Genomic DNA, 25,902 nt, shown 5'->3' on the forward strand with positions numbered 1-25,902 from the left:
AAAGACCATTCTGAATGTTTATTTCCTAGGTGCTAATGGTAAGTTAACAGGCTTATAGTGAACAAATGAGCTAATATATCAATGCACCTCCTAGCATAGTAGGATCACTGGAGAAAGTAAAGGTTGATTTTGATAAATGTTGATCCTTCTTTTTTTGAGTTGAGTCTCACTATGTTGCCTAGGCTGGCCTTGAACTCCTTGGCTCAAGTGATCCTCCTGCCTCAGTCTCCTGGGTAGCTGGGACAATAGATGCATGCTACTGTGCGTGGCTTGACCATTATTTCAACTTTGAACCTCAGAGTTTTAGGGGCAAAGTGTTTTTCTTAGAACACTTTATATTCTCCCTTTCTTACTCAGTAAGACCATTGTGTACTTTTGTTAGCTCTTGATTATCTCTGTTGGAGGGGAGGAGAACAAAATTATTGTACAAAGCCAATTTCACCTAACCTGTAATTTTTTAAACTAATCTTTTTTTGTGATTGTGAATGTATTCCATGCTATATGTGCAAGAGACTTGGAAAACACTGAAAAGTAGAAAAAATAGCAAGCAAAAGGTATTCATAATCTCACAACTAGAGATCATTTTATTAACATTTTGGTATGTTTCTTTTTTTTTTTTTTGAGACAGAGTATTGCTTTGTCACCCACGCTGAAGTGCATGGTGCGATCTCAGTTCACTGCAATCTCTGCCTCCCAGGTTCAAGCGATTCTCCTGCCTCAGCTTCCCAAGCAGCTGGGACTACGGGCATGTGCCATCACGCTTGGCTAATTGTTTTGGTATTTTTAGTAGAGACAGGGTTTTCCCATGTTGGCCAGGCTAGTCTCGAACTCCTGACCTCAGATGATCTGCCCGCCTCGGCCCTCCAAAGTTGTAGGATTACAGGCATGAGTCACTGTGCCTGGCACATGTTGGTATGTTTCTTATTTAACATTCTTTTTAAAAAATACTCTATGTACTTTTTTTTTCTTTTTTTACATGTATAGTATATATTATAGAATGTTTTTTAAATGTAATTGAGATTCTATTTTGCTCCTTGCTTTTCTTGCTTAATATAACTGACACCACTTAATATAATTGTAGGGCTTTTCACCAACCCTACTTTCTTGATCTATTAATACTTGAACTTTTCTTCCTTTAGGATCTCAGCTAAAAGGGAAGCATTTTTGAAAAGTGATTGCAGAATTGAGAGTGAAAATTACTGAGTCCTGAACAGGCAACTTACATTCTAATACCAGCTCTGTCTCTATCCAGCCGACTGAATAGTCTTGATTAAGTTACTTAACTTCCTTGGATATCTAGATCCTTAAAGTTAAAGAATTAAAAAGATAATATTTTCTTCAAACTTTAGAAAATGACTCTGTGAACCACCTTAAGTTTGTATGTTTTCATAGCTTTCAAAAGCTTATTTACACACTCAATTCTAGATTCTGGATACTTTCTAGAAAATAACTGACTTAACTTGCTCAATTGATATATTTGTTAGGTGTACTCCTACTCATATGCTTCAGTTAATTATATATGTTGAGCAGGTAGGAAGCAGTGCTGTTTTTATTTATTTTACTATGTTATTCACACATTTGAAGAATTAGGTTCTTTCTGTAGGCAGTTGAATTATTTTTTTTTTTTGAGACCAAGTCTCGCTCTTGTCCCCCAGGCTGGAGTGCAATGGCGCGATCTCGGCTCACTGCAACCTCTGCTTCCTGGGTTCAAGCAATTCTCCTGCCTCAGGCTCCCGAGTAGCTGGGATTACAGGCACCTGCCACCACACCCAGATAATTTTTATGTTTTTAGTAGAGATGGCGTTTCACCATGTTGGCCAGGCTGGTCTGAAACTCCTGCCCTCAGATAATCCGCCCACCTTGGCCTCCCAAAGTGCAGGGATTACAGGTGTAAGCCACTGCGCCTGGCTGGCAGTTGAATTTTAAGACTGTGTTTGGAGCTGGCTGAGGCAGTAAATGAAACAAGATTTCTTGATGTTCCTTCCAGCTTTATTATGCATGTATCTTTAGAGCTGATTTTTTTTTAAAGACTGTGTTTATTGTATTTCAGATGCTGAGATGAATCGTCACCTGTGTGTTTGGCTTTTTAGACATCCATCTCTTGATGGTTACCTCCAGTGTCACATCCAGCTCCATTCTCATCGATTTAGACAGATACATCTTGATACAAGGCTGCAAGTTTTTAGACAAAACAGGAATTACATTTTTCATCTGTTAAGTAAGAATTGGTCCAGGAGATATTGCCATCAAGACACCAAGATGCTTTGGAAGCATAAAGCACTACAGAAATATATGGAGAACCTGAATAAGGAGTACCAAACACTTGAGCAATGTCTGCAGCGTATCCCTGTGAATGAAGAGAACCGAAGGTCCTTGAACAGAAGGCATGCTGAGTTGGCACCTCTTGCAGCCATTTACCAAGAAATTCAGGAGACTGAACAAGCAATTGAAGAATTAGAATCAATGTGTAAAAGTAGGTAAAAGATACGTATGTGTCCTGCATAAGGGCTATTTTTATGTGTGTGTGTAAGTACGGATTTGATTTTCTAAGTCAAAGCGTTATTGAACTTAGTCTTTGTTTTTTTTTCCCACAGAAGCAGGGTCTCACTTGTTGCCCAGGTGGGAGTGCAGTGACTCCATCGTAGCTCCAGAATCCTGAGTAGCTAGGACTGCTGTGCCAGGGCTTTCCAAAGCGACGTGATTATAGCCGCTGAGCTACTGAGGCTGGCCTGAACTCAGTCTTTTAAAAAACGTACAAGTAATAAACTCAACGCTTGGAAAGAACAGGACTCTGTACCCAGAGTGTTTGACCCACTTTAGCTACTAAAGATCAATTCTACTAAGTAACTAGGCTCCTCGTGGTACTTGCCATGGTCTTAAGGTCTGGGAGACAAAATGTTGTTCTTTTCAGAAGCTTTATTTTATTGAGCAGAACGTTATTGAACACTGTACCTACATAGTAGGGCTACACACATAGTTCCTACCCCATCAATGAGCTTCTATGGTCTAGTGAGAGAAACTTATTTAAGTATTGTTTATAATGTGAGACCTGCTCTACTAGAGGAAGGCATAGTGTCATGGGAGCAAAGAGGAGAGGGCACTCAAACCAGCCTGGGTTGATTGGGTAAAGCTTCCTGGAGGAGATCACACGTTAGTGAAGCCAAGAAGGAAGCTTTATATTTCTTTCTGTTTTTTTTTTTTTGAGACAGAGTCTTGCTGTGTCACCCAGGCTGGAGTGCAGTGGCATGATCTCGGCCACTGCAACCTCTGCCTCCCAGGTTCAAGCAATTCTCCCACCTCAGCCTCCCGAGGAGCTGGGACTACAGGCACCCGCCACCATTCCCAGCTAATTTTTTTTGTATTTTAGTAGAGACGGGGTTTCACCATGTTCGCCAGGCTGGTCTTGAACTCCTGACCTCAAGTGATCCAGCCACCTCAGCCTCCCAAAGTGCTGGGATTACAGGCGTGAGCCACCATGCCCGGCCAGTACTTTATTTCTTTTCATTACTGAATTATATTCCATTGTATGGATATACCACATTTTATTTATCCATTCATCAGTTGATGAACATTGAGTTGTTTTCACTTTTTGGTTATTATAAATAATGATACCGTGAAGTTGTGTATACAAGTTGTTTTGTGGGCATAGATTGCTGGTTCATGTGGTAACTCTATGTTTAACCTTTTGAGGAACTGCCAGACTGTTTTCCAAAGTGGCTATAACCATTTTACAGCTCTATACACAGTGTATGAGGGTTCATATTTCTCCACATACTTGCCAACACTTCTTATCTGCCCTTTCAATTATTGCCATCCTATGAATGTGAAGTGGCATCTTATTGTGGTTTGATTTGCATTTTCCTGAAGATTAATGATGTTGAGCATCTTTTCTGGTGCTTATTTGTCCATTTGTGTATCATCTTGGGAGAAATGACTGTTCAGATCCTTTGCCAGTTTTCAAATTGAATTGTCTTTTCATTATTGAGTTATAAGTGGTCTTTATATTCTAGATAAAAGTCGATGATCAGATATATGATTTGCAAAAATTTCTCATTCTGTGGTTTTTCTCTTCACTTTTTTGATACTGTCCTGTGAAGCATGATATTTTAAAATTTTGATGATGTCCAATGTATCTTTTTTTCTCTTGTTGCTTGAGTTTTGGGAGTCATGTTTCAGAAAATTGCCTAATCTAAGGTCACAAAGGTTTACATTTGTGTTTTCTTACAAGAGTGAAGTATTTTTTAATTTTTATCCCATGCATTTAGGTCTTTGATCTATTTGAGTTATTTTTGTATGTGACATATTTATTTATTTATTTATTTTTTTGAGACGGAGTCTCGCTCTGTTGCCCAGGCTGGAGTGCAGTGGCATGATCTCCACTCACTGTAAGCTCCGCCTCCCGGGTTCACGCCATTCTCCTGCCTCAGCCTCCCATATAGCTGGGACTACAGGTGCCCGCCACCACGCTTGGCTAGTTTTTTGTATTTTTAGTAGAGACAGGGTTTCACTGTGTTACCCAGGATGGTCTCGATCTCCTGACCTCATGATCCGCCCGTCTCGGCCTCCCAAAGTGCTGGGATTACAGGCGTGAGCCACTGCGCCCGCCCAGCGTATTTATTTTTTATCTTTTTTTTTTTTTTTTTTAAGGGATGGGGCCTCACCATGTTGCCCAGATTGGACTCAAACTCCGGGGCTCAAACAATCCTCCTGCCTCAGCCTTCTGAGTAGCTGGGACTACAGGCCATTTTTTATCTTAATTTTCTATTTTAGTATTTCTTAATACTGCTGTTGCCTCTACATTTTTTCTCTTATGAAAATTTTCCAAAATTTTTATACAGAAGTTGAGAGAAAAGTTTAATGAACTAACCTATGATTCAACATTTATTCAGATTTTGCTATTCACTTTTAGTTTCTGGATTTTCTTCTGTGCTTCATCTTGTTTCATTTAGCCTTAGAGGTATTATGTGACATACAGGCCAGTCACTGTTATACCTGTAAAGTCCTGGATGTTTGAAACCTTCCATTTTTCTGCCTTCTATTGATGGTGTCACAAGTCTCTTACATAGGTTTAATGGAGATATTTTTTACTCTTTTGCATAATGCCACACAAATTTGTAATTAATTAGTTTTGAGAAGGTTGCTTGTATATAGTAGGAGTTTACGAAATACATTCTAATTAAATTGGCATAACTTCTTTCAGCCTTGGTTGTATCATGTGTAATATTACATTGGATTGCATCAGTTGTAAAGGCTCTACTGCCTCTACAATTCTTCTATAATAATAGTAATAATAGCTACATTTACAAAGTCGGGCTTTACAAATATTATCTCATTTGAATGCTCAGGTAACCTTATGAGGTAGGATATATGATTATTCCCCCTCCCCCTTTTGTTTTTTTTTTAAGAGACAGAGTCTTGCTCTGTGGCCCAGGCTGGAATGCAGTAGCGTAATCACAGCTTACTTTAACCTTGAACTCCTGGACTCAAGCAGTCCTCCAACCTCAGCCTCCCAAGTAGCTGGAACTACGGGTGTGTGCAACCATTTCCCGGCTTTTTTTTTTATTTTTAGTGTTGCCCAGCCTGTGTTTTCCCTCATTTTATACATTTTATAGATGAGGAAACTGAAAGGTTAAATTTGCAAAGGTCACTCAGCGAGGGGAGAAGCAAGGATTTGAACTCAAGCAATGAGATTCCAAAGCCTCTGCTTTTATCCACTACTCACTGGATGATTCAAAGTCCAGTAGGGTCTACGTCTGTGATGCATCTTGCATGAGTCCCCTTCTATTCCTTCCACTAATTTATATCTTCATTACATCTCTGACTTAGCTGATGACAATCAGTTCCTAACTTGTAGTCCTACCTCTAGACGTTCCAGTTCAAGTACAATCTTATTCATGTTACTCACCTGTTCCCATTGCCTATAAGTAGAGATTTCTTGGTTTGGCATTTAAAAGCCCCTGCAGAGTAACCCCAGCCTCTCCGTGTACTATGTTAATTCTCTTTGCATATTCTGCCTTCTAGCCAAAATAGACAACTTGCCATTCTCTGGATATATTTGTGCTGTTCCATGACTATATCTTTGCCCATATTGTTAACATACCCATTTCACCTTGTTAAAAGCCAGTCCTCTTACAAAGTTTGGCTGAGATGTCATACTTTGGCTTCAGTACCCTTTGCAAAACAAGTATGGTTACCTTTCTCTGTTTTGTATTATAATCCTTTATGTAACTGTCTTAACCTAAGCCCCTAACACCATTGTCTGTTCTTCAAGGTCAGGTCCTGTGTCTTACTCATTTTTCTATCTTCTGCAGCACTAAACATGGGACATAATAGGTTCTTGAATCTTTGTTGATATAATGAAATTGAATTAGATGGATTCTACAGGTTTACAGCAAATAATAAGAGACCACAAAAATAATTTTATATGATTGCAAATCAGAAGGTTTTTCTGATACCTTTGAACCAGCAGGTATCTATTAAGTAATGTCAGCCTGGTTTCCATTTGTGACATGTGCACAATGTGGTACTAGTGGTGACATTAAAATTCTACAACAGATGATCCATAATTAGAATTAGTTCTGACGACGCCTTAGCCAGGAAGCCCTCATTAAGTGCTAATGTCTGGTTTAGTCGCCTTCATTTATGCCCCCATGGCACACTGGCACTGCCCCATCACATATTGTAATCATGTATATGTGTTTGCCACCAGACTGGGCCACTTGAGACCTGAAGCCATGTTTTTTTTCTTCCTTGTCTCCCCAGCAACTAGCAGAGTGTCTAGCAAAATGTTAAATGTTGAAAGCTTGAATGAGGCACAGACTCCCACCAGACCCTAATGACTTCCATGACTAGAGAATAATTTAAAAGAGTCTTCTCTTCTTTATAATTGTGATTCTTCATTTCTATTTTCTTTATAATTATTATTAAGGGTCAGAATTTTTTACCTCAACTTGTAGCAGTGCCCACTGACGAAGCCTGCAGGCCTCTAAAGCGGTGGAGTCAAAGGTCATGAGGTCTACCATCCTTGGTCAATAACTAGATCATTATTATCTTGTTTTGCTAGAGTTCCATGATGTAACTTTCTGCTTTGGAAATAATAGAAAAAGACCCATTTTCTCCATATAGGACAGGTTACAAAAATGTATGTTTTGTCTGACACACATGATACTTTTTTTTTTAAGACAGAGTCTGGGCCGGGCGCGGTGGCTCAAGCCTGTAATCCCAGCACTTTGGGAGGCCGAGACGGGCGGATCACGAGGTCAGAAGATCGAGACCATCCTGGCTAACATGGTGAAACCCCGTCTCTACTAAAAATACAAAAAAACTAGCCGGGCGACGTGGCGGGCGCCTGTAGTCCCAGCTACTCGGGAGGCTGAGGCAGGAGAATGGCGTGAACCCGGGAGGCGGAGCTTGCAGTGAGCTGAGATCCGGCCACTGCACTCCAGCCTGGGCGGCAGAGCAAGACTCCGTCTCAAAAAAAAAAAAAAAAAAAAAAAAAAAAAAAAAAAAAAAAGACAGAGTCTGTCATCCAGGCTGGAGTGCAGTAGCGTGACCTCGGCTCACTGCACCCTCCACCTCCTGGGTTCAAGCAATTCTCCTGCCTCAGCCTCCCAAGTAGCTAGGGGTACAGGTGTGCACCACCACGCTTGTATAATTTTTGTATTTTTAGTAGAGATGGGGTTTCACCATGTTGGCCAGGCTCATCTCGAACTTCTGACCTCAAGTGGTCTGCCTGCCTTGGCCTCCCAAAGTGCTGGGATTACAGGCGTGAGCCACCACACCTGGCCATGATATGTATTTTAAAGTACCATACTAAGCCAGGCACAGTGGCACGCACCTGTAATCTCAGCTACTTGGAAGGCTGAAGCAGGAAGATTGCTTGAGTCCAGGAGTTTGAGACTGTAGTGCGCCATGATCGCATCTGAGAATAGCTACTGGCACTCCAGCCTGGGCAACATAGTGAGTCCTCATCTCTCTAAAAAAAAAAAAACAACGTGAACTGAGTATGAATGTATCAAGAGGTTTTAAGAATTCTTATTTCTGACTTCTCTTGGATAATATGGAAGTTGTAGCTGTGCTGGACCATGTCACAGTATGCTGAGTTACAGCTGCCACCTTTAGACAGGAAATGGTCACTCCAGTTTGTTCCAAAACTTACCTTATTTGGGTTTATATTTAATTAGCTAGTCCCTTTTTAAACCTGTTTGATTAATCACTGATTTATATAATTGTAGACCTTCAAATAACAAGCTTTGTAAATGTGGGTTTCTATATTAAGCATATTTTTGTTACTACTGTTAATAGATTGATTTGTTTAGAGATTAAATGTTTTAAGCTATTTTACCTTAAAACACACACACACACAAGGTTTTGGGAGGCACGATTATATTACTTTTCACATTGAGCTTTTTGGAAATGCTTAGCAATTACTTGTTAATTGACATTCTCCAAGTATTCTAAATGTTCCCTTGTATAATCCCTTGCATTTGCAATTGAAATAGAACTTAGTAGCCAAAGAGGAACATGGCTACTTAGGAGTTTTTCTGTAAGTATTTAAAAACTTTATCATTATTTCTGTTTCTGGCTTTTAGGCCTAAATAAACAAGATGAAAAGCAGTTACAAGAACTTGCACTGGAAGAAAGGCAAACCATTGATAAAAAAATCAACATGTTGTACAATGAGGTAGGTTTTCAGAGGTAGACTAGTTTCAGTAGTGCTGTATAAAGGAATACTGTTTTTGCTAGACTCTGCTTTGATGCTCAAAATGGTTTCCAAACACTATTTTAAGTGTTCTCTTATGATAAGTGATCAAGCTGGTCTCCTATAATTTGCTGCAGAATGAGAATGAAGAAATTACGGTGTCACATAATAAAACAAAGACTCCCAGGGTGAAAAAAAAGAAAAATTCAAAGTTGAGTCTGTTAACTTGTTAAGCAAGAGCATCCATGCTGGTAAAGAAATTTCGTTCACCACAGGGACGAGTCAGAGGGTTGTAAGAGTGAGAAGTGGAGGAGGAGTTCATGGTGACTGTTAATTCAGGATTGGAAATTTGCACTCTGGATAGAATGGAATGAATCCAGAGGTGTAGAAAGAGTTGGTTAACACACATCTTTAGTTAGGTCTAGTAAGGGTGTGGCATACTGGAACCTCTCAGGATTCATGATACTGTATCAGCATCAGCTGATATCTCCTAGACATGGAAATGGAAGATTTCCCTTCCATAGTGGTCTCTTTTCCTTCTTGCTTAATGGATGGTTTGTCTACAAAGACAATGAAGAACATACTACGGTATACCATGTTTCCCTCTGTCACATTTGCCGTCTTCCTACCTTCAGTCTTTCTTACTCTGGGAATCCAAAAGAGGGACTTTTTGAAAAGTTAAGGGGGAGGTTACATGGGATATCAGTTATTTCTATTACGAATTGAACCAGTTAATCAAAGGTAGAAGATGTCTGACTCTTAGTCTGATGTTCTCTCCCATAGACTATATTATTTCTAGCAAAGATGGAGTATTTCAGAAATTGGCAGTAGGGAGAATCATGACACATAAGTACTTTTAGTTTGATTTGAAAAACTTTTTAGTAATAGTGAAATTACTTCCCTTTTCTTCCTAAGAGGAAAGTTGGTTACCTTCTTTATTAGGAAGCCCTTTTTTTTCTGGTCACAGCTGAGAAACTCATTTTGAGCCTTATCTTGGGAGCCCTCAACATAGTCTTTAATTAGAGCAACTCTGCTGAGAAGGCACAGCATGGCTGGTGTCCGCTGTCAGTTACAGCAGGAGATAATATGAAATCATTTCTCAAATTGAAGACTTTCAAAGCCTTGCTTCATTCATTAGATGAAAGAAGCTGCTGTTCAGAACTAATTATAAGAGCCAAAATCTGAAGAAAATTGAATGGAACACCCTGGACTTTGATCTGAACTTCTGCATTCTAGAAAATTAAGATAATCTGATAACAGTGCAGAAAATATACTGACAAGTAACTCCATTGTTAACATGAATTGATCACCTATTTTAGGTCTAATTAGTTCTACTTATTATAGCATTTTTGGAATACCCTATTTGGGATACTGTGTGATTTTGCCAATTATTGATTTTTTCAATGTTTTTGGGGCGTTTATTTAAATTCAGTAATAGTATACCGGGGAAAATATACACACAAATGCTGATTTTTATTCCAGCTTTTCCAGAGCCTTCTGCCAAAGGAGAAATATGACAAAAATGATGTTATTTTAGAGGTGACAGCTGGAAGAACTACTGGAGGTCAGTAAATTTATTTTATTATTTAAATTATCTAAAAAGTCCTTGAATTTTACCTTATTTGATAACACTAACTTTATTATTATTATTATATATATTTTTTGAGACGGAGTCTCGCTCTGTCGCCCAGGCTGGAGTGCAGTGGCCGGATCTCAGCTCACTGCAAGCTCCGCCTCCCGGGTTCACGCCATTCTCCTGCCTCAGCCTCCAGAGTAGCTGGGACTACAGGCACCCGCCACCTCGCCCGGCTAGTTTTTTAGTATTTTTTAGTAGAGACGGGGTTTCACCGTGTTAGTCAGGATGGTCTCGATCTCCTGACCTCGTGATCCACCCGTCTCGGCCTCCCAAAGTGCTGGGATTACAGGTTTGAGCCACCGCGCCCGGCCGATAGCACTAACTTTAAAAAGTCCATTAAAGGTATATAGGGGAAAGGGCGCAGGGTTTGAAACATGGTGGACGACGTAGGCCAGCATCAAACTACCAACACTGTAGAGGAGCCCCTGGATCTTATCAGGCTCAGCCTAGATGAGCTAATTTATATGAAGATGAGAAATGACCGAAAGCTTCGAGGCAGATTACATGCTTATGGTCAACATTTAAATATGATCTTGGGAGATGTGGAAGAAACTGTGACTACTGTAGAAATTGATGAAGAAACATATGAAGAGATATATAAATCAACGAAACGGAATATTCCAATACTCTTTGTCCTGGGAGATGGCGTTGTCCTGGTTGCCCCTCCACTGAGAGTTGGCTGAAACAAAGAATTTGTCCTGTATGGAAAACAGGAGACTTTGTACAGTGGCCTTTCTAAATGTACAAAACATTCAAAAGAGAAACTTGCATACATTTTGATATTAAGAAATAATTCTGGAGATTCTTCCACGCCTGAAATGAGTTGATTTGCAGATAACTCACAACTTCTTAAGCAAAATGGAATTTTCATTTTTCTCAAGCTCTTCCAATAAATATGACCAGCAAGATGCAAAAAAAAAAAAGTATTTACATTTGGAAATAGTTATTCTTTATTTCCTAAAGGACTTAGTCTTAAGGATGGCTTTCTGAAATTTGTTCTGACTAGTTTTCATATTTTCTTTTAGGTGACATCTGCCAACAATTTACCCGAGAAATATTTGACATGTACCAGAATTATTCGTGCTATAAACACTGGCAATTTGAACTTCTGAATTATACACCAGCAGATTATGGTAGGCATATTGAGGAATTTGCCCGTAGCAGATACTGAAAATTATTTTACCTCTGATCTTGATTAGAACCATATTGTCCCATTTTTTTTAAAACTTTTGGTGTATATCTACTAAACACTGTGACGTAGGCTCATCAATCACAGTGGCTTACTATTATAGTATAGTTGTTAGCTGAGAGAAGAGAGTGGAAATGAGGGAAGCGTTTGCTTAGGGAGAAATATGTGAATTAGAGAAAATTCCCCTGAGGAACTTAGATACGTATCTTGCCTCAAAATCATTTTTCTCTGTTATTGAAAGCAAAGGTATATTAAGGTTTTTACTTTAAATAACTTTATTTATAAAATAATATAATAAGTATTACTAATTAGACTAAGTGGCTAATGTGTTTGATTTTTATGAGAATGCAGAAAAAGTTAATCATTTGTCTTTATCTTCAAGAAACTTCTGTTCTCTTTTGGCTGATAAAACTTTATACAATGGCTGGACTCTATGGCTTATGCCTGTAATCCCAGCACTCTGGGAGGCCAAGGTGGATGGATCACCTGAGGTCAGGAGTTTGAGACCAGCCTGGCCGACATGGCAAAACCTTGTCTCTACTAAAAATACAAAAATTAATTGGGCATGGTGGCATGTGCCTGTAATCCCAACTACTCGGGAGGCTGAGGCAGGAGAATCGCTTGAACCCGGGAGGGGGAGGTTGCAGTGAGCTGAGATCACCCCAGTGCACTCCTGCCTGGGCAAAAGAGCGAGACTGTCTAAAAAAATAATAATAATAATAACAATAATACAACGTAGGCAAACAGTGCAGTTCTTTACCTTTAAATACTCAAGTATATTGATTCAAAACATGTGATGATAATTCTCTCATTTGTCCCATTCTTTTAATCCATTTGAAAGTTTTCCTCTGCATGGTTACGCAGTGATACATTGTAGTAGACGGAGGAGTCATCAATAATAAACCACAAACTATCAAAGTGGGGAGAGAGGATTCATGTAAGTTGAACAGTAAAGGGAAGTAAGAACCAGCATACAGCCTAAGGAAGTTGTACTTGATGCAGATTTCAGATACAACCAGTGGTCAGGAAAGGGGGTTATCCATGAGCGCAGAGAGAAGAAACAACCTGGGCAGCAGCATGCTGGTGGGAGAGGTCTTGGTGTGTCGGGGAGGGAGTGGGGAGGCCAGTTTACCCATAGCTTGTCAGGGAAGTAATCTCTGAAGTAGGTTTGAGTGGATAGATTTTGAACAGCTTTGATTGATGGGCAGTAGGAAGCTGTTGAAAATTGTATTAATATGATTTGATAAAATATTTTTTAAGGAGATTATTTTGATAATAGTGATGGAGGGATGGAGGGATGGATGGATGGATGGATGGATGGAAAAGCTAGATTTAGTGCAGACTGCAAAGAGGTTATTACAGTAATCCAGATATGACTAAGAGTTAGAATGGGAAGTAGAATTATCTGTCAGAGACCTTCAAAGGATGAATAGGCATAATTTGCTAAGTAACTAGATGTGAGAGGCACTGTTGCTTATCCAGTATGTCCTGTGTGCACAACTTCACATCCTTGTGAAATAGGTATTACTAATCTCATTTTACAGATGAGAATCTAGGCTCAGAGAGTAAGTAACTAATCCAGGACCACACAATAAGTAACGGCAATCCTGGGATTAAATTTTAGTCTGTTTGATCCAGAGCTGCACTACATCCCATGATTCTATTCTGACATAAAGAAGATGAGCCACAGGGAGTCTAATCTTTCTAGCTGAGAAGACTGTGATATTCATTCATGCCATTGACTGGAATAGAAGTTGGAAGGCAGAAACCATTTGGAAAGAATAATGATGAATGGTTTTTGAATTATTAAGGTTGAGGTTATAGTGAACATCCACTTAGAAACAGTCAGTAAATAGGCTGGGCACAGTGGCTCACGCCTGTAATCCCAGCACTTTGGGACACTGAGTTCAAGACCAGCCTGACCAACATGGTAAAACCCCGTCTCTACTAAAGACACAAAAATTACCTGTAATCTCAGCTACTCGGGAGGCTGAGGCACGAGAATCATTTGAACCCGGGAGGCGCAGGTTGCAGTGAGTCGAGATTGCACCAGTGCACTCCAACCTGGGCAACAGAGTGAGACTCAGTCTGAAAAAGAAAAAAAAGAAAAGAAATATTCGGAGTAAATATTGAAGTTGAGTAACCAGATCTTTGGTGAGAGAACAGAACTCAGGCAAACTATTTGATACCTGTTAACTCAGAGACAATGTCTGATACTGAGAGGATAAGTGAGGGAGAGTCTGCAGAAAGAGAGCATTCAGGGCAACAAGCTTTGGAGAATGGCCACGTTTAGAAGGATAGACCAGTTAGCAAAATAAAAGGAGGATTCAAGATAAGCAGAAAAAGGATGAGGACAATAAAATATTATGGAAGCAAAAGAGGAGAGAGTTTCAAGGAGAATATAAGAAGAAACAGCAGCATTATGAAAAGGAGAGTAGTGGAAAATATCCTGAGTGAACTCTGATAGGTGTATTTTGAATGAGACTTTCAAGAATAAAAGGGAGATGACCTCAATAACAGGAACAGAGATTCTGTTCCAGGTTTGTAGAGCAGCCTAAACAATGGTTGGGAAAACTTTCCTTTAGACACACTAACTCACTGGTAAAATAAAAATATTTTGAAAAGTTACAAGCCTCCTTTTTTTTTAAAAAAAAGAAACATTACAAATATTTTACTCATATACCTTTAAAATTAAAGACTAAGGGCTGGGCGTGGCGGCTCATGCGGCTCATGCCTGTAATCTCAGCACTTTGGGAGGCCAAGGCAGGTGGATCATTTGAGGCCAGGAGTTTGAGGCCAGTCTGGCCACCATGGTGAAACCCCATGTCTACTACAAATACAAAAATTAGCAGGGCATGGCAGTGCATGCTTGTAATCCCAGCTTCTTGGGAGGCTGAGGCATGGAAATCACTTGAACCCAGGAGGCAGAGGTTGCAGTGGGCTGAGATCGTGCCACTGCACTCTGGCCTGGGCAACAGAATGGGACTCCCATCTCCAAAAAAAACAAAAAAGGAAAGAAAAAAAAAAATTAAAGACTAAGAATAAACCTTTATTCATTGAAATTTTAAGATAATTTCTTTTTTTTTTTTTTTTTTTTTTTTTTTGAGACAGAGTCTCGCTCTCTAGCCCAGGCTGGAGTGCAGTGGCCAGACCTCAGCTCACTGCAAGCTCCGCCTCCCGGGTTTACGCCATTCTCCTGCCTCAACCTCCCGAGTAGCTGGGATTACAGGCGCCCGCCACCTCGCCCGGCTAGTTTTTTGTATTTTTTAGTAGAGACGGGGTTTCACTGTGTTAGCCAGGATGGTCTCGATCTCCTGACCTCGTGATCCACCTGTCTCGGCCTCCCAAAGTGCTGGGATTATAGGCTTGAGCCACCGCGCCCGGCCTGAAATTTTAAGATAATTTCTAAAAAATTGATTTCTTTTTTGTTTTGTTTTTTTTTGAGGCAGAGTCTCGCTCTATCACCCAGACTGGAGTGCAGGGGCATGATCTCGGCTCACTGCAACCTCCACCTCCCGGGTTCAAGTGATTCTCCTGCTTCAGCCTCCTGAGTAACTGAGGTTACAGCCGTGCGCCACACTCAGCTAATTTTTTGTATTTTTAGTAGAGACGGGCTTTCACTGTGTTAGCCAGGATGGTCTCCATCTCCTGACCTTGTGATTCACCCACCTCGGCCTGCCAAAGTACTGGGATTACAGGCATGAGCCACCGTGCCCGGCCTAAGAAAATGATGTCTTTATTGGAGGCAGTTAGGAGAAGAAAATGATGTGGATAAAGAGAGGGCAAAAAGCACCTACCTTATGTACATGTTATATTACCTATGTGTGCACACAGATATATTTTTTTAATGTTTAATTGAAATGGAGAGGAACTCATAGATAACCACAGAGATTCACATAGCACTAAAAGCTAAAGTTGAAAAGAAACTGTTTCATGTACAAATTCATACGTTAAGTGACTTTCAAAGTCATATCATTTTACGGCAATAGGTACAGATAGAGACAATATTTAACCATTTCAGAAATACTTCAAACTAAATGATCACAAGATAGTCTATGGAAGCAGTGAAGGGTAATGGTTCTAGATATGTAGTGTAGGTCTGACACTATCGATCTGTAAACCTGGTATCTAATGAACTGAAATATTTTCCACATTAAAGGGATTCTATGAAATACATTGCATGATCTCCCCAGCCCTCGACTGATGAATGTTTATAATTACATTTTGGTATTCTCTACTCACGAGTTGAATTTGGGGAGGGGTGGCCTACTGGAATGTAGTTGTGAATTTTATGTGTCCAGATGACTCACCTTTCACCACAACTGTGAGAAACATATTTGTGGGGAGCCCCAGCATCCTTCAGGATCTCTGTGACCACTCTTCTGTCTGGGTCACACCGTACAGTGGGAACTTTGGTCACTGAATTGGGAACCTAAATGTAGTAGGAGTAATTCAATCCCAGGGTGGCAGGGGCCAACTGGTGGTACCCCACTGCCAAATGCCAAGTAGTAGGCGTAATTACCGTGTCAGACAGCAGAGTCAAAATAGCAAGCAGAGACCGGGCGCAGTGGCTCACGCCTGTAATCTCAGCACTTTGGGAGACTGAGATGGGTGGATCACCTGACGTCAGGAGTTCGAGACCATCCTAGCCAACATGGCGAAACCCCGTCTCTAATAAAACTACAAAAATTAGCCAAGTGTGGTGCGTGGCTGTACTCTCAGCTACTCAGGAGGCTGAGGCAGGAGAATCACTTGAACCTGGGAGGTGGAGGTTGCAGTGAGCCGAGATCGCTCCACTGCAGTCCTGTCTGGGCGACAGAGCAAGACTCCATCAAAAGAAAAAAAAAAAGAGCAAGCAGAATAGTCTCACTTTTGCAGACTTACAGCATTGATCATGGTGTTCCTAGAAGTGAAATAAATAGGAAGCCTACTACTTGATCTGTATAAGAGAAAATTTCTAGGTCAAGTAAACAGAAGTCTGTCCTGAACCATAAAAACCAAGAATCACAGCTGCTCAACCAGTTTCCAGACTTGAGCCCATTTCCAGACCCAAAATACCTTGAGTGAAGGGGAGTGTGTAGATCCCCTTGAGGAAACACACCAGGATACTGCCAAAACTTTTCCCCAGCCTCCCCAAAGGGATGTATAGCCTTTTAATGCAGTAACTATACTTTGGAGAAAAGAAAGTAATCAGAACTTTTGAGGACTTCTAGTCACTGTCTGTAAGCCAACACTAATTCTAGGACATTCACAAATGTCACTATGATCTACTAGTCAGGATAGGGGCTTGTGTGGACGTCAGGTGATCAATGAATTTTAGCTCATGCCCATCTCACAGTGGGCCCAGTGTGAGAATAACCAATCCTCTGGTTATTTTCCCAGTTCCAGAATGCAAAATTGGAATAGACATACTCAGCAGCTGGTAGAATCCCCACACTGGTTCCCTGACCTATGGAGCAAAGATTATGGTGAGAAAGACCAAGCGGAAGCCACCAGAACTGCCTCTAGGAAAATAGCAAACTAAAAGCAATACTGCAGTTCTGGAGGGATTGTGGAGATTAGTGCTACCACCAAGAACCTGAAATATGCAGGGGTGGTGATTTCCGCCACATCCCCATTTAGCTCCCCTATTTGGCCTGTACAGAAGACAGGTGGATCCTGGAGAAATGATGGATTATTGAAAGCTTAAACAGGCAGTGAATCCAACGGCAGCTGCTATACCAGATGTGGTTTCATCACTTGAGCAAATTAACATATTCCCTGGTACCTGGTATACAGCTGTTGATGTGGCAAATGCCTTTTTCTCCATCCCTGTCAGTAAAAGCCACCAGAAGCAGTTTGTTTTCATCTGGCAAGGCCACAATACACCTTCATTGTCCTCCGTTAGGGTATATCACCTCTCTAGCCCTGTGTCACAGTTTATCTCATAGGGAGCTTGACAGCCTTTCTCTTCCACAAGATTTCACACTGATCCAGGAAAGCCAATGGCATAGTTCCAGTTATGACTGATACCTCTCGACAGCTAAATGTCAACACTGTACTAAATGTTCTGCATGTATTTATCTCGGTTATGCCTCACAAAAACCCTTGGAGAGTAGAATTTTAAGGCTATGTTGTATGCCTGCATATGTCTTGAGGCACTACTCATATACTCTTCAGTGTGAATGTTTCCCCCTTCAGGTGTGCAGTGCTGTAGCCCTACTTATATACTATTATTATTTACACATAAGGAAACCAAAGCGTGGAACTAACTTGCCTGTGGGCAGACAGCTAGGAAGAAGAGAAGCTTGAATTTTGAACTCAGGTAGCCTAAGACTGGCTGTTTTAATCTATACCAAATAAGTCACAGTCTTCTCTTATAATATTCAAGTATTTGCACATGACATGAAGTAAAGGGGATGGAGGAGTAATTTTAAAGTGCAGTGTGAATGTGAGATGGGGAATTTAAATTTGTTGTGACGCCACTCTGTTTTTGTTCCTGGATAATCTTTCATAGTATGTCCATCCTACCACGCTGAATATGAATGTTAAACAATTTGATTTTTCATATCATCTGTCCCCTAAATACATGTCAGCTTCTTTATTTGGTATGAAGATTATTATCCAGTAATATGTTTTATTGCTGGAGGAAGATCAGCTATGATGGACTTACCTAAGAGACAGTATGCCAGTCTCTTATAAGACACCTTCCTAAGGCATTTTCAAGGGTAATCTAAAACTATACTTAATTTTCGTCTAACATGCTGACTTCAGAAACCAAATGGGTTAGGGTTACTATGTCTTCATTAGAAATGCATTAGGAAGATGGCAACTGCAGTAGCAGCATAGTTTTCATTCTCTCTGAATCCCCATGCAAAAACACATAGAGCAACTAGATAGCAAAACCAAAAACCCATGTATAGCATTGACAGCATTCAGTTGCAGGGTATACCCACAAAACCCTAAAACAAACCACCAATTGCCATAGAACCTGCATGGTCTAAGCATCTGTGCAGGAGGAAGAAGGAAGCAATGGGGTGGCATCTGCCAGATCTGAAAACTGGAGAACCCCCTCGTAACTCATGGTTATTCTCTGGAATTTGGGAGCCAGTTATGAACATGAGCTGGAGCTGGGAGGAGTTTTAGGCTCTCCAATAATGAGTGAGGGTTCAGACTTTAGGTAAGGAGATTGAAAGAGGCCAGAGCAGTATAGCCCCCATGACCTCTCAAAACAGATCCACTAGGGCGCCTTTCCAAAACAGGCCCCCACACTGAGGAAGGACTGCTGGGAGGAGACTCAAAGTTGAGCAGGACAGGGATAAAGAGGGAGGAACGGAAAAGAAGATCTAATCCAGTGTCAGGGAGAACAACCAGGAAGTCCCAGAAAGCAGGCTGCTGTTTACTTGAACATTACACAAAGTCACAGAAAAGAGAGCTCTGTGAAGTTAGAAGAGCCTTCCTGGACTCATTCTAAAACATATGGAAAAGTAATCTCACATAAAAATAAACCATAGAAAAGTATTAAGGTCAAATTCCATACAAAGTTTTATGAGAAACAAGCGAATAAGGAGTAGAATAATATCCCTACAGACAATGAAAGCACATTAGAAAGATATGACTACAAAATAGGTCAAAACTATAATCTACTATTTCAAAATAAGTTAAGAGGCTGAGCACGGTGGCTCACACCTATATTCCCCAGCAGTTTGGGAGGCCAAGGTGGGAGGATCGCTTGAGCCCAGGAGTTTGAGACCAGCCTAGGTCCCACATGGTGAGATCTTGTCTCTACAAAAAATTTTAAAAATTAGCTGAGCATGGTGGCACACGTCTGTAGTCCCAGCTGTTCCAGTGGCTGAGGTAGGATGGCTTGAGCCCAGGTGATCAACACTGAAGTGAGCTGAGATTGTGCCACTGCACTGCAGCCCAGACAACAGAGTGAGACCATGTCTTCAAAAAAAAAAAAAAAAAAAAAAAAAAAAAGCAATATGAAGTGTCAAAGAATCTGGTAAATCAGGAGTAGAAATGAAATGACAGACTCAGGAAATAATTAGAAAGCAAAGAAAAATCATTTTAGATATGAATAAATTAGAAGAAACATTTGAGCAGATAAACAGAACATTTAATGCCTTAAGAAACTAATAGTCAAAAAGGAAAATTTATTTTTGAAATCAAGAAGAAATGAAGACAGATAATAAAGGAGTGAAGAAAAATGACAAACATTGTTGACAGGCAAAAAGATTGATGAGATGATAAAAGTCAGAGCAGATACTATATTAGTTATTTATTGCTGTGTAACAAATTACCCAAAGCTTAGCAACTTCAAAGCAACAAACATTTTTTATCTCACAATTTATAAGGGTCAGGAATCAGCTGCTTTTTTGAGTGGCACAGGGTCTCTCATGAGGTTGCAGTTGAGCTGTTGGGTGGGGTTCTTGTCATCTCAACACAAGACTGGGGCTTCAGGGCCTGCTTCTAAGCTCACTCATGTGGTTGTAAGCAGATACCAGCTTTTCACCATGAGGGCCTCTCCATAGGGCTATTTCCAACTTAGCAACCTGTTTCTCCCAAGTGAGTGATGCAAGATGGAGGCCCTGGTTCTTTGTAATCTAACCTCAGAAGGTGACTTAGTATCACCTCTGCCATACTATATGCTGTTGATCATACAGACCAGCTGGGAGGGAACTGTAAGGGTATGAATACCAGCAGGCAGGGATCCTGGGGGGCCACCCTTGAGGCTGCTTATGATAAATACATCTATATTTCCAGAGAACTCTTCTGAAATAGAAATAAAAGATTTGAGGCCAGGCGCGGTGGCTCAAGCCTGTAATCCCAGCACTTTGGGAGGCCGAGACGAGTGGATCACGAGGTCAGGAGATCGAGACCATCCTGGCTAACATGGTGAAACCCCGTCTCTACTAAAAAATAAAAAAACTAGCCGGGTGAGGTGGCGGGCGCCTGTAGTCCCAGCTACTCGGGAGGCTGAGGCAGGAGAATGGCGTAAACCCAGGAGGCGGAGCTTGCAGTGAGCTGAGATCCGGCCATTGCACTCCAGCCTGGGCGACAGAGTGAGACTCCACCTCAAAAAAAAAAAAAAGAAAAGATTTGAAACCATGTGCACATCTGAAAATATCCAGCTAGAACGACCAACACTAAGCCACAGGCTGATAAAATGTTTGGACTTACAAAAAAGGGAAAAGATCCATTAGACATGTAGAAACAAAGACCCTGAGACTTATAAGGGAAGGATTAGATTTCCTTCAGACTCTTCAGTAACAGCACTTTGTGCCAGAGATAGAGTTCACTGAAAGAAAGAAAGAAAGTTGAGTTAAGGATTTTGTAATCAGCAAAACTGACTTATAAATGTGAAGGGAGCAAATTGTTATCATTATGCAAGAATTCAGGAAATACTCTTCCCATGGTCCCTTTTTGTGGAATCTACTAGAAACAAGCTTCAGACAACTAAAATGAGAGACAGCAAAATAAGGAGTGGGGGTGAGCATGAAATATTCAGTTAGATGAAGAACTGGGAGTAATTGAACGCTAAGGAGAATGAATTTGTTACATAAGGACTGTATGATCTGACAGTGTAGATATAGTACAATCATTTGAAAAATGGGAGGCAAATGGCAAGAGCATATGCAAAAAAGTTTTAATGTTTGTAGTAATTGTATTAGTAGAACTAGTATTAGTATTCTGAGACAGGTGTGTAGCGTAATATAAAAACAGATGAGTAATTGTGGGATATTTTAATTCTAATGCCCTCTCTTTGAGAACCAAGATTCTTGGTATGGGAAGAAACACAATAAAAGTGTAATAGAAAAGAGGTAACTTGGAAGTGTCAGTTGTAAAAACTCTGAAAGGTCTGAGATTTTACCCTACTTGCACACTAACAAGTTAGCCTGCTGCTGTTTCATGGGTTAGCAGTGAAGGACAGTTTATTACTCAGGGTTATTGCAATAGCCAGAGTATCAGCATTTTTGTGCCAGTTCCCTGAGCCCAGAGTCCCATAGGGCAACAACTAAGAAGACCAGATGATACCTGCCCACACGGTAGGTTGCATTATAGGAGAAGAGCACTGAACTTAAGGAAATTGAGTCTTTTTTCTTTTTTTTTTTTTTTTGAGGTGGGGTCTCACACTGTCTCCCAGGCTGGAGGGCAGTGGCATCATCCCAGCTCGCTGCAGCCTCAACTGGGATCAAGCCATCTTCCCACGTCAGCCTCCCATGTAGCTGGGACTACAGGCACGTGCCACTACACCTGGCTAATTTATGTATTTTTTTTTTTTTAAAGTTATTTATTTATTTATTTTGAGATGGAGTCTCTCTCTGTCACCCAGGCTGGAATGCAGTGGCACGATCTCAGCTCACTGCAACCTCCGCCTCTCAGATTCAAGCGATTCTTCTGCCTCAGCCTCCTGAGTAGCTGGGACTACAGGTGCACGCCACCACGCCCGGCTAATTATTGTATTTTTAGTAGAGATGGGGTTTCATCAGGGTTTCATCCTATTGGGCAGGCTGGTCTTGAACTCCTGACCTTGTGATCCGCCCATCTCAGCCTCCCAAAGTGCTGGGACTACAGGCGTGAGCCACAGCGCCGGCCATAATTTTTGTATTTATTGTAGAGATTAAGTTTGACTGTGTTACTCAGGATGGTCTTGAACACCTGGGCTCCCGCTGTCTGCCCACCTCAGCTTTGCAAAGTGCCATGAACCACTGCGCCCAGCCATTTTTTTAATGGGCAGTAGGCATGCCTGCACATTGCTCTAGAAAGAGACACTATCTCTGTCTTCCAAGGCTGTGGAAACCTATCCTTTGCTCGGGAGGGACACATTATTTCCAAGGCTGTTCACTGCACAAACCACCTTTAAAAGATATTTTAGAGCGAAATAGCCAGCAGTGCTTCATTTGTAAGATGTGCAGGAACACAGGAGACCCATGGAAAATTGTGTCTCAACATCACATGAACTCATGAGGTTATTTCCTATCTCTGGCCACTGAAAAGGCTTAGAAATAATAACCAAATCCAGTAGTAGTGGACAACCCTAGCCTGGTTCTCTCGAACCAGGACTTCTTGGAGACATGGCTGGTTCCAGGTCTAGGGCAAAAAATGTTCAGGATAATCCTGGAATATCTTGTTATGCCATACAAATGGGGCATGTCCCATATAAATGGGGCATGTCAAAAGAATTCAGAAGTCGATTTGAAGAGGCTCTGTGGGCCAAAGATGGGACTAGTTGAGCTTTAATAATAACTGTACTTGGTTTAAATATGCTGGATGTGTTTCAATCCTTGAGTTCATAATGATAATTTAAACTTTTAATTGGTCATCTTCAGAGGATTAAAATGAACCAGTTCAGTGTATTACAAAAAAAAAAAAAATGTTGGTATATTGGTAGAACTGGTAAAAGGGACAGAATCAAACATTTATCTTGCTTTTCCTATGTAATTGTATCACTAGGTAATCAAATGGTAGACAAGGAGAAGTGTCTCTTTATTAGTGTATTTTAACTAATAAGTGAGAAAGAAATGATAGAATTAGACTGTCACCATTCAGTGTCAAAGGCTGTCAAGACTGTAAAAAGAGAGACATCCAGACACCGTACACCTCCTGTAGTCTTGCCAAGGGTCTTGAACTGAGGTCTGATCCAGTGTCTGCATCCAGCTGCCTAATTGCTGCCAATACAGAGGGCAGCAGAACAGGGTGACTTGCACCAAGAATATGCAATCCGCAAAAACAGACTGCTGGAAATTCTACAGGTCAGCAGCCCACGTTCAACAGATCATTTGTAGGAAATGAAAGCAATGGATGATAAGCATGTGGACTAATAGACTAAAAAGATACATCAAACATTTTTAAATGGGCAGGACTAAACTGTAGTGCCTAGGGCTACACGTTTAGGTAATGAAATTATGGTAAAGAAAGGAATAAAAGTCAGGATAATGATTACTCTTAGGGAAGAGAGAGGATTATGACTGGAAATGGCATTTGGGAAGGCTTAGGGAGTGACTAGCACAGTTCTTTTTCTTGACCCGAGTGGTGGACATTAAACCATATATTTGATTTGTGTGTTTTTCTGTCTTCATATATTATTGTATCATAAAAAAGATTTTTTTAAAAAATTAGATAAGAACAAGTGGCCGGGCATGGTGGCTCACGCCTGTAATCCCAGCACTTTGGGAACCTGACGCGGGCAGATCATGAGGTCAGGAGTTCAAGACCAAACTGGCCAACATAGTGAAACCCCGTCGCTACTAAAAATATGAAAAATTAGCCGGGCCTGGTGGCGGGCACCTGTAATCCTAGCCACTGAAGAGGCTGAGGCAGGAGAATCGTTTGAGCACACAAGGCAGAGGCTGCAGCAAGCCGAGATCGAGCCATTGCACACCAGCCCCGGCGGCAGTGCAAGACTCTGTCTCAAAAATAAAAAATAAAAAAAACAAGCTAGCCTAGGTGTTAAGATTCTTTTGTGATACTCTTCCCACTCCACAGATAAGCAAGAGCTGCCTTTCAATAAATTCTTGAAAACTTGGGAGGATCTGTGGAGTTATTCAACATTATGAAATTATTCTACTATTGAGCATTTTTTATATATAATACCATATTAGCCTAAGAATACACAGGGTAGTTCAATGCAGAAAACATCCCAGTATTATTTTTTGTTCAAATAGTATTTTTCCCTTATTATAAAAAGAAAACTTGTTCATTATAGAAAATTTGGAAATAAGAAAATATATTATTCTATTCCCCAGACATAACCAAATAATATTTTGGTATGTTTCCTGTTGTTGCATCACTAGCTCCTATAATTAATTAATTAAATAAATTTTGGTATGTTTCCTTTTATATTTTAATATATTTACATTGGGAAACTGTAGTTTTGTTTATACTTTATGTCTCCTTTTCTTCTTCTTCAGAGGCCCTTGTTATCCCATGCTTTATGTTCGCATCTCAGGCTCTGTACTCACATTCAGGCCTTCAATTAAGGACATTTAGGATCCTGATCTGTTTCAAAGGAGAATTCATTACTATTTCTGGACTGTTGTTCCCCTAGGTGGACTACATCATGCAGCTGCCCGAATTTCTGGTGACAGTGTCTATAAGCATTTGAAGTATGAGGGTGGGATTCACCGAGTTCAGCGTATCCCCGAGGTGGGCCTGTCCTCAAGGATGCAGCGCATTCACACGGGAACAATGTCGGTTATTGTCCTTGCTCAACCAGATGAGGTAACCTCAGTGAGGCATGGAAAACTCACTCCATGTCAACACGTATTGTGCTGGGAAGCCTTAGCTTCTAGGAAAATCTGTCCTTTTTTTTTTTTTTTTGAGATGGAGTCTCACTCTGTCACCCAGGTTGGAGTGCAGTGGTACGATCTCAGCTCATTGCAACCTCTACCTCCCTTGTTCAAGCAATTTTCCTGCCTCAGCCTCCCGAGTAGCTGGGATTACATGCACATGCCACCATGCCTGGCTAATTTTTTTGTATTTTTAGTAGAGACAGGGTTTCACCATGTTGGCCAGACTGGTCTCGAACTCCTGACCTCAGGCAATCCTCCTATCTCGGCCTCCCAAAGTGGTGGGATTACAGGAGCCACCGCTCCCAGCCGGAAATCTGTTCTTTTCATTGCTACAGATTGGACTTGATAGTCTCTAATGGGAAATCTTTAATTCTCCCCCAGGCAAAGTTGCCCCTCTTATCACTGACCAAGATGTTTTGTTTGCTTTTAAATAGAAGTCACTAATTTTCAAAAAATGTTCATTTAATGTTGCTGCCTAAATTTTATCTTAAGAAAGAAAATGAATTCCGGAGATAATATTTCAAGGTCAGTGGTATAATATCAGTATGGGGACCATATATCTATCTTTTTAGTTGAATACAGCCATCTGCTCTATATTTTTCTTTTCCCTAACCTTTTTTTTTCAAACATATAGAAAACTGAAAGGATACCATAATGAAATGTTATAACCTTCCCCTGAGGTTGGTTCTTTACATTTTCTCACATTTGCTTGATTCCTATGTATATGTATATACATTTACTTAAATGAACTGTAAAGGATACAGCAGACACCATGAGACCTTACCTTCCAAATCTTTCACATACGTCTCCTAGGCATTCTCCTATATAAGCGCACTACCATTACCTAGGAAAACTAAGCATAATTGTGTGATATCGAATATCTAGTACATTTAACAGTTTCCCTAATCAGCCCCCAAATTTTTTATAGCTGTTTATTTATCTATTTTTTGAGGCAAGGTCTCACTGTGTTGCTCAGGCTGAACTTGAACTCCTGGGTTCAAGGTGATCCTCCTGCCTTAACCTCCTGAGTAGCTAGGACTACAGGTGTGCCACTATACCTGCATATAGTGATTTTTTTTTTTTTTTTAACCAGGATCCTGTC

The 25,902-nt window shown here is 40.6% G+C and overlaps 2 protein-coding genes across 5 annotated transcripts in view; both read left to right on the plus strand.

Moving 5' to 3' along the window:
* The window catches only part of MTRF1 (mitochondrial translation release factor 1), a 48,592-nt gene that overhangs the window by 925 nt on the left and 21,765 nt on the right, over positions 1-25,902 (plus strand). For 3 of the 4 annotated variants that reach the window (XM_033234219.1, XM_033234240.1, XM_033234228.1), the window contains 5 exons: positions 2,051-2,473; positions 8,592-8,683; positions 10,184-10,265; positions 11,363-11,470; positions 24,557-24,729. In XM_033234219.1, coding sequence (XP_033090110.1) covers positions 2,051-2,473; positions 8,592-8,683; positions 10,184-10,265; positions 11,363-11,470; positions 24,557-24,729 — 878 coding nt within the window. Of the gene's footprint in view, positions 1-889; positions 913-2,050; positions 2,474-8,591; positions 8,684-10,183; positions 10,266-11,362; positions 11,471-24,556; positions 24,730-25,902 lie in introns of those variants that run through there. The other variant, XM_033234232.1, reaches the window with a different exon arrangement.
* On the plus strand, positions 10,556-11,260 carry LOC117096891 (U6 snRNA-associated Sm-like protein LSm3). The gene has a single exon (XM_033234252.1). It carries the CDS (start codon positions 10,712-10,714, stop codon positions 11,018-11,020), a length of 309 nt encoding a protein of 102 aa, XP_033090143.1. The 5' UTR covers positions 10,556-10,711; the 3' UTR covers positions 11,021-11,260.

Source organism: Trachypithecus francoisi, unplaced genomic scaffold, assembly GCF_009764315.1.
Source record: "Trachypithecus francoisi isolate TF-2019V2 unplaced genomic scaffold, Tfra_2.0 Contig01461, whole genome shotgun sequence".
Classification (NCBI taxonomy): domain Eukaryota; kingdom Metazoa; phylum Chordata; class Mammalia; order Primates; family Cercopithecidae; genus Trachypithecus; species Trachypithecus francoisi.

Bases quoted from the DNA above. Each gene is read 5' to 3' on its own strand.
- LOC117096891 (XM_033234252.1), top strand. From the start codon at position 10,712: ATGGTGGACGACGTAGGCCAGCATCAAACTACCAACACTGTAGAGGAG.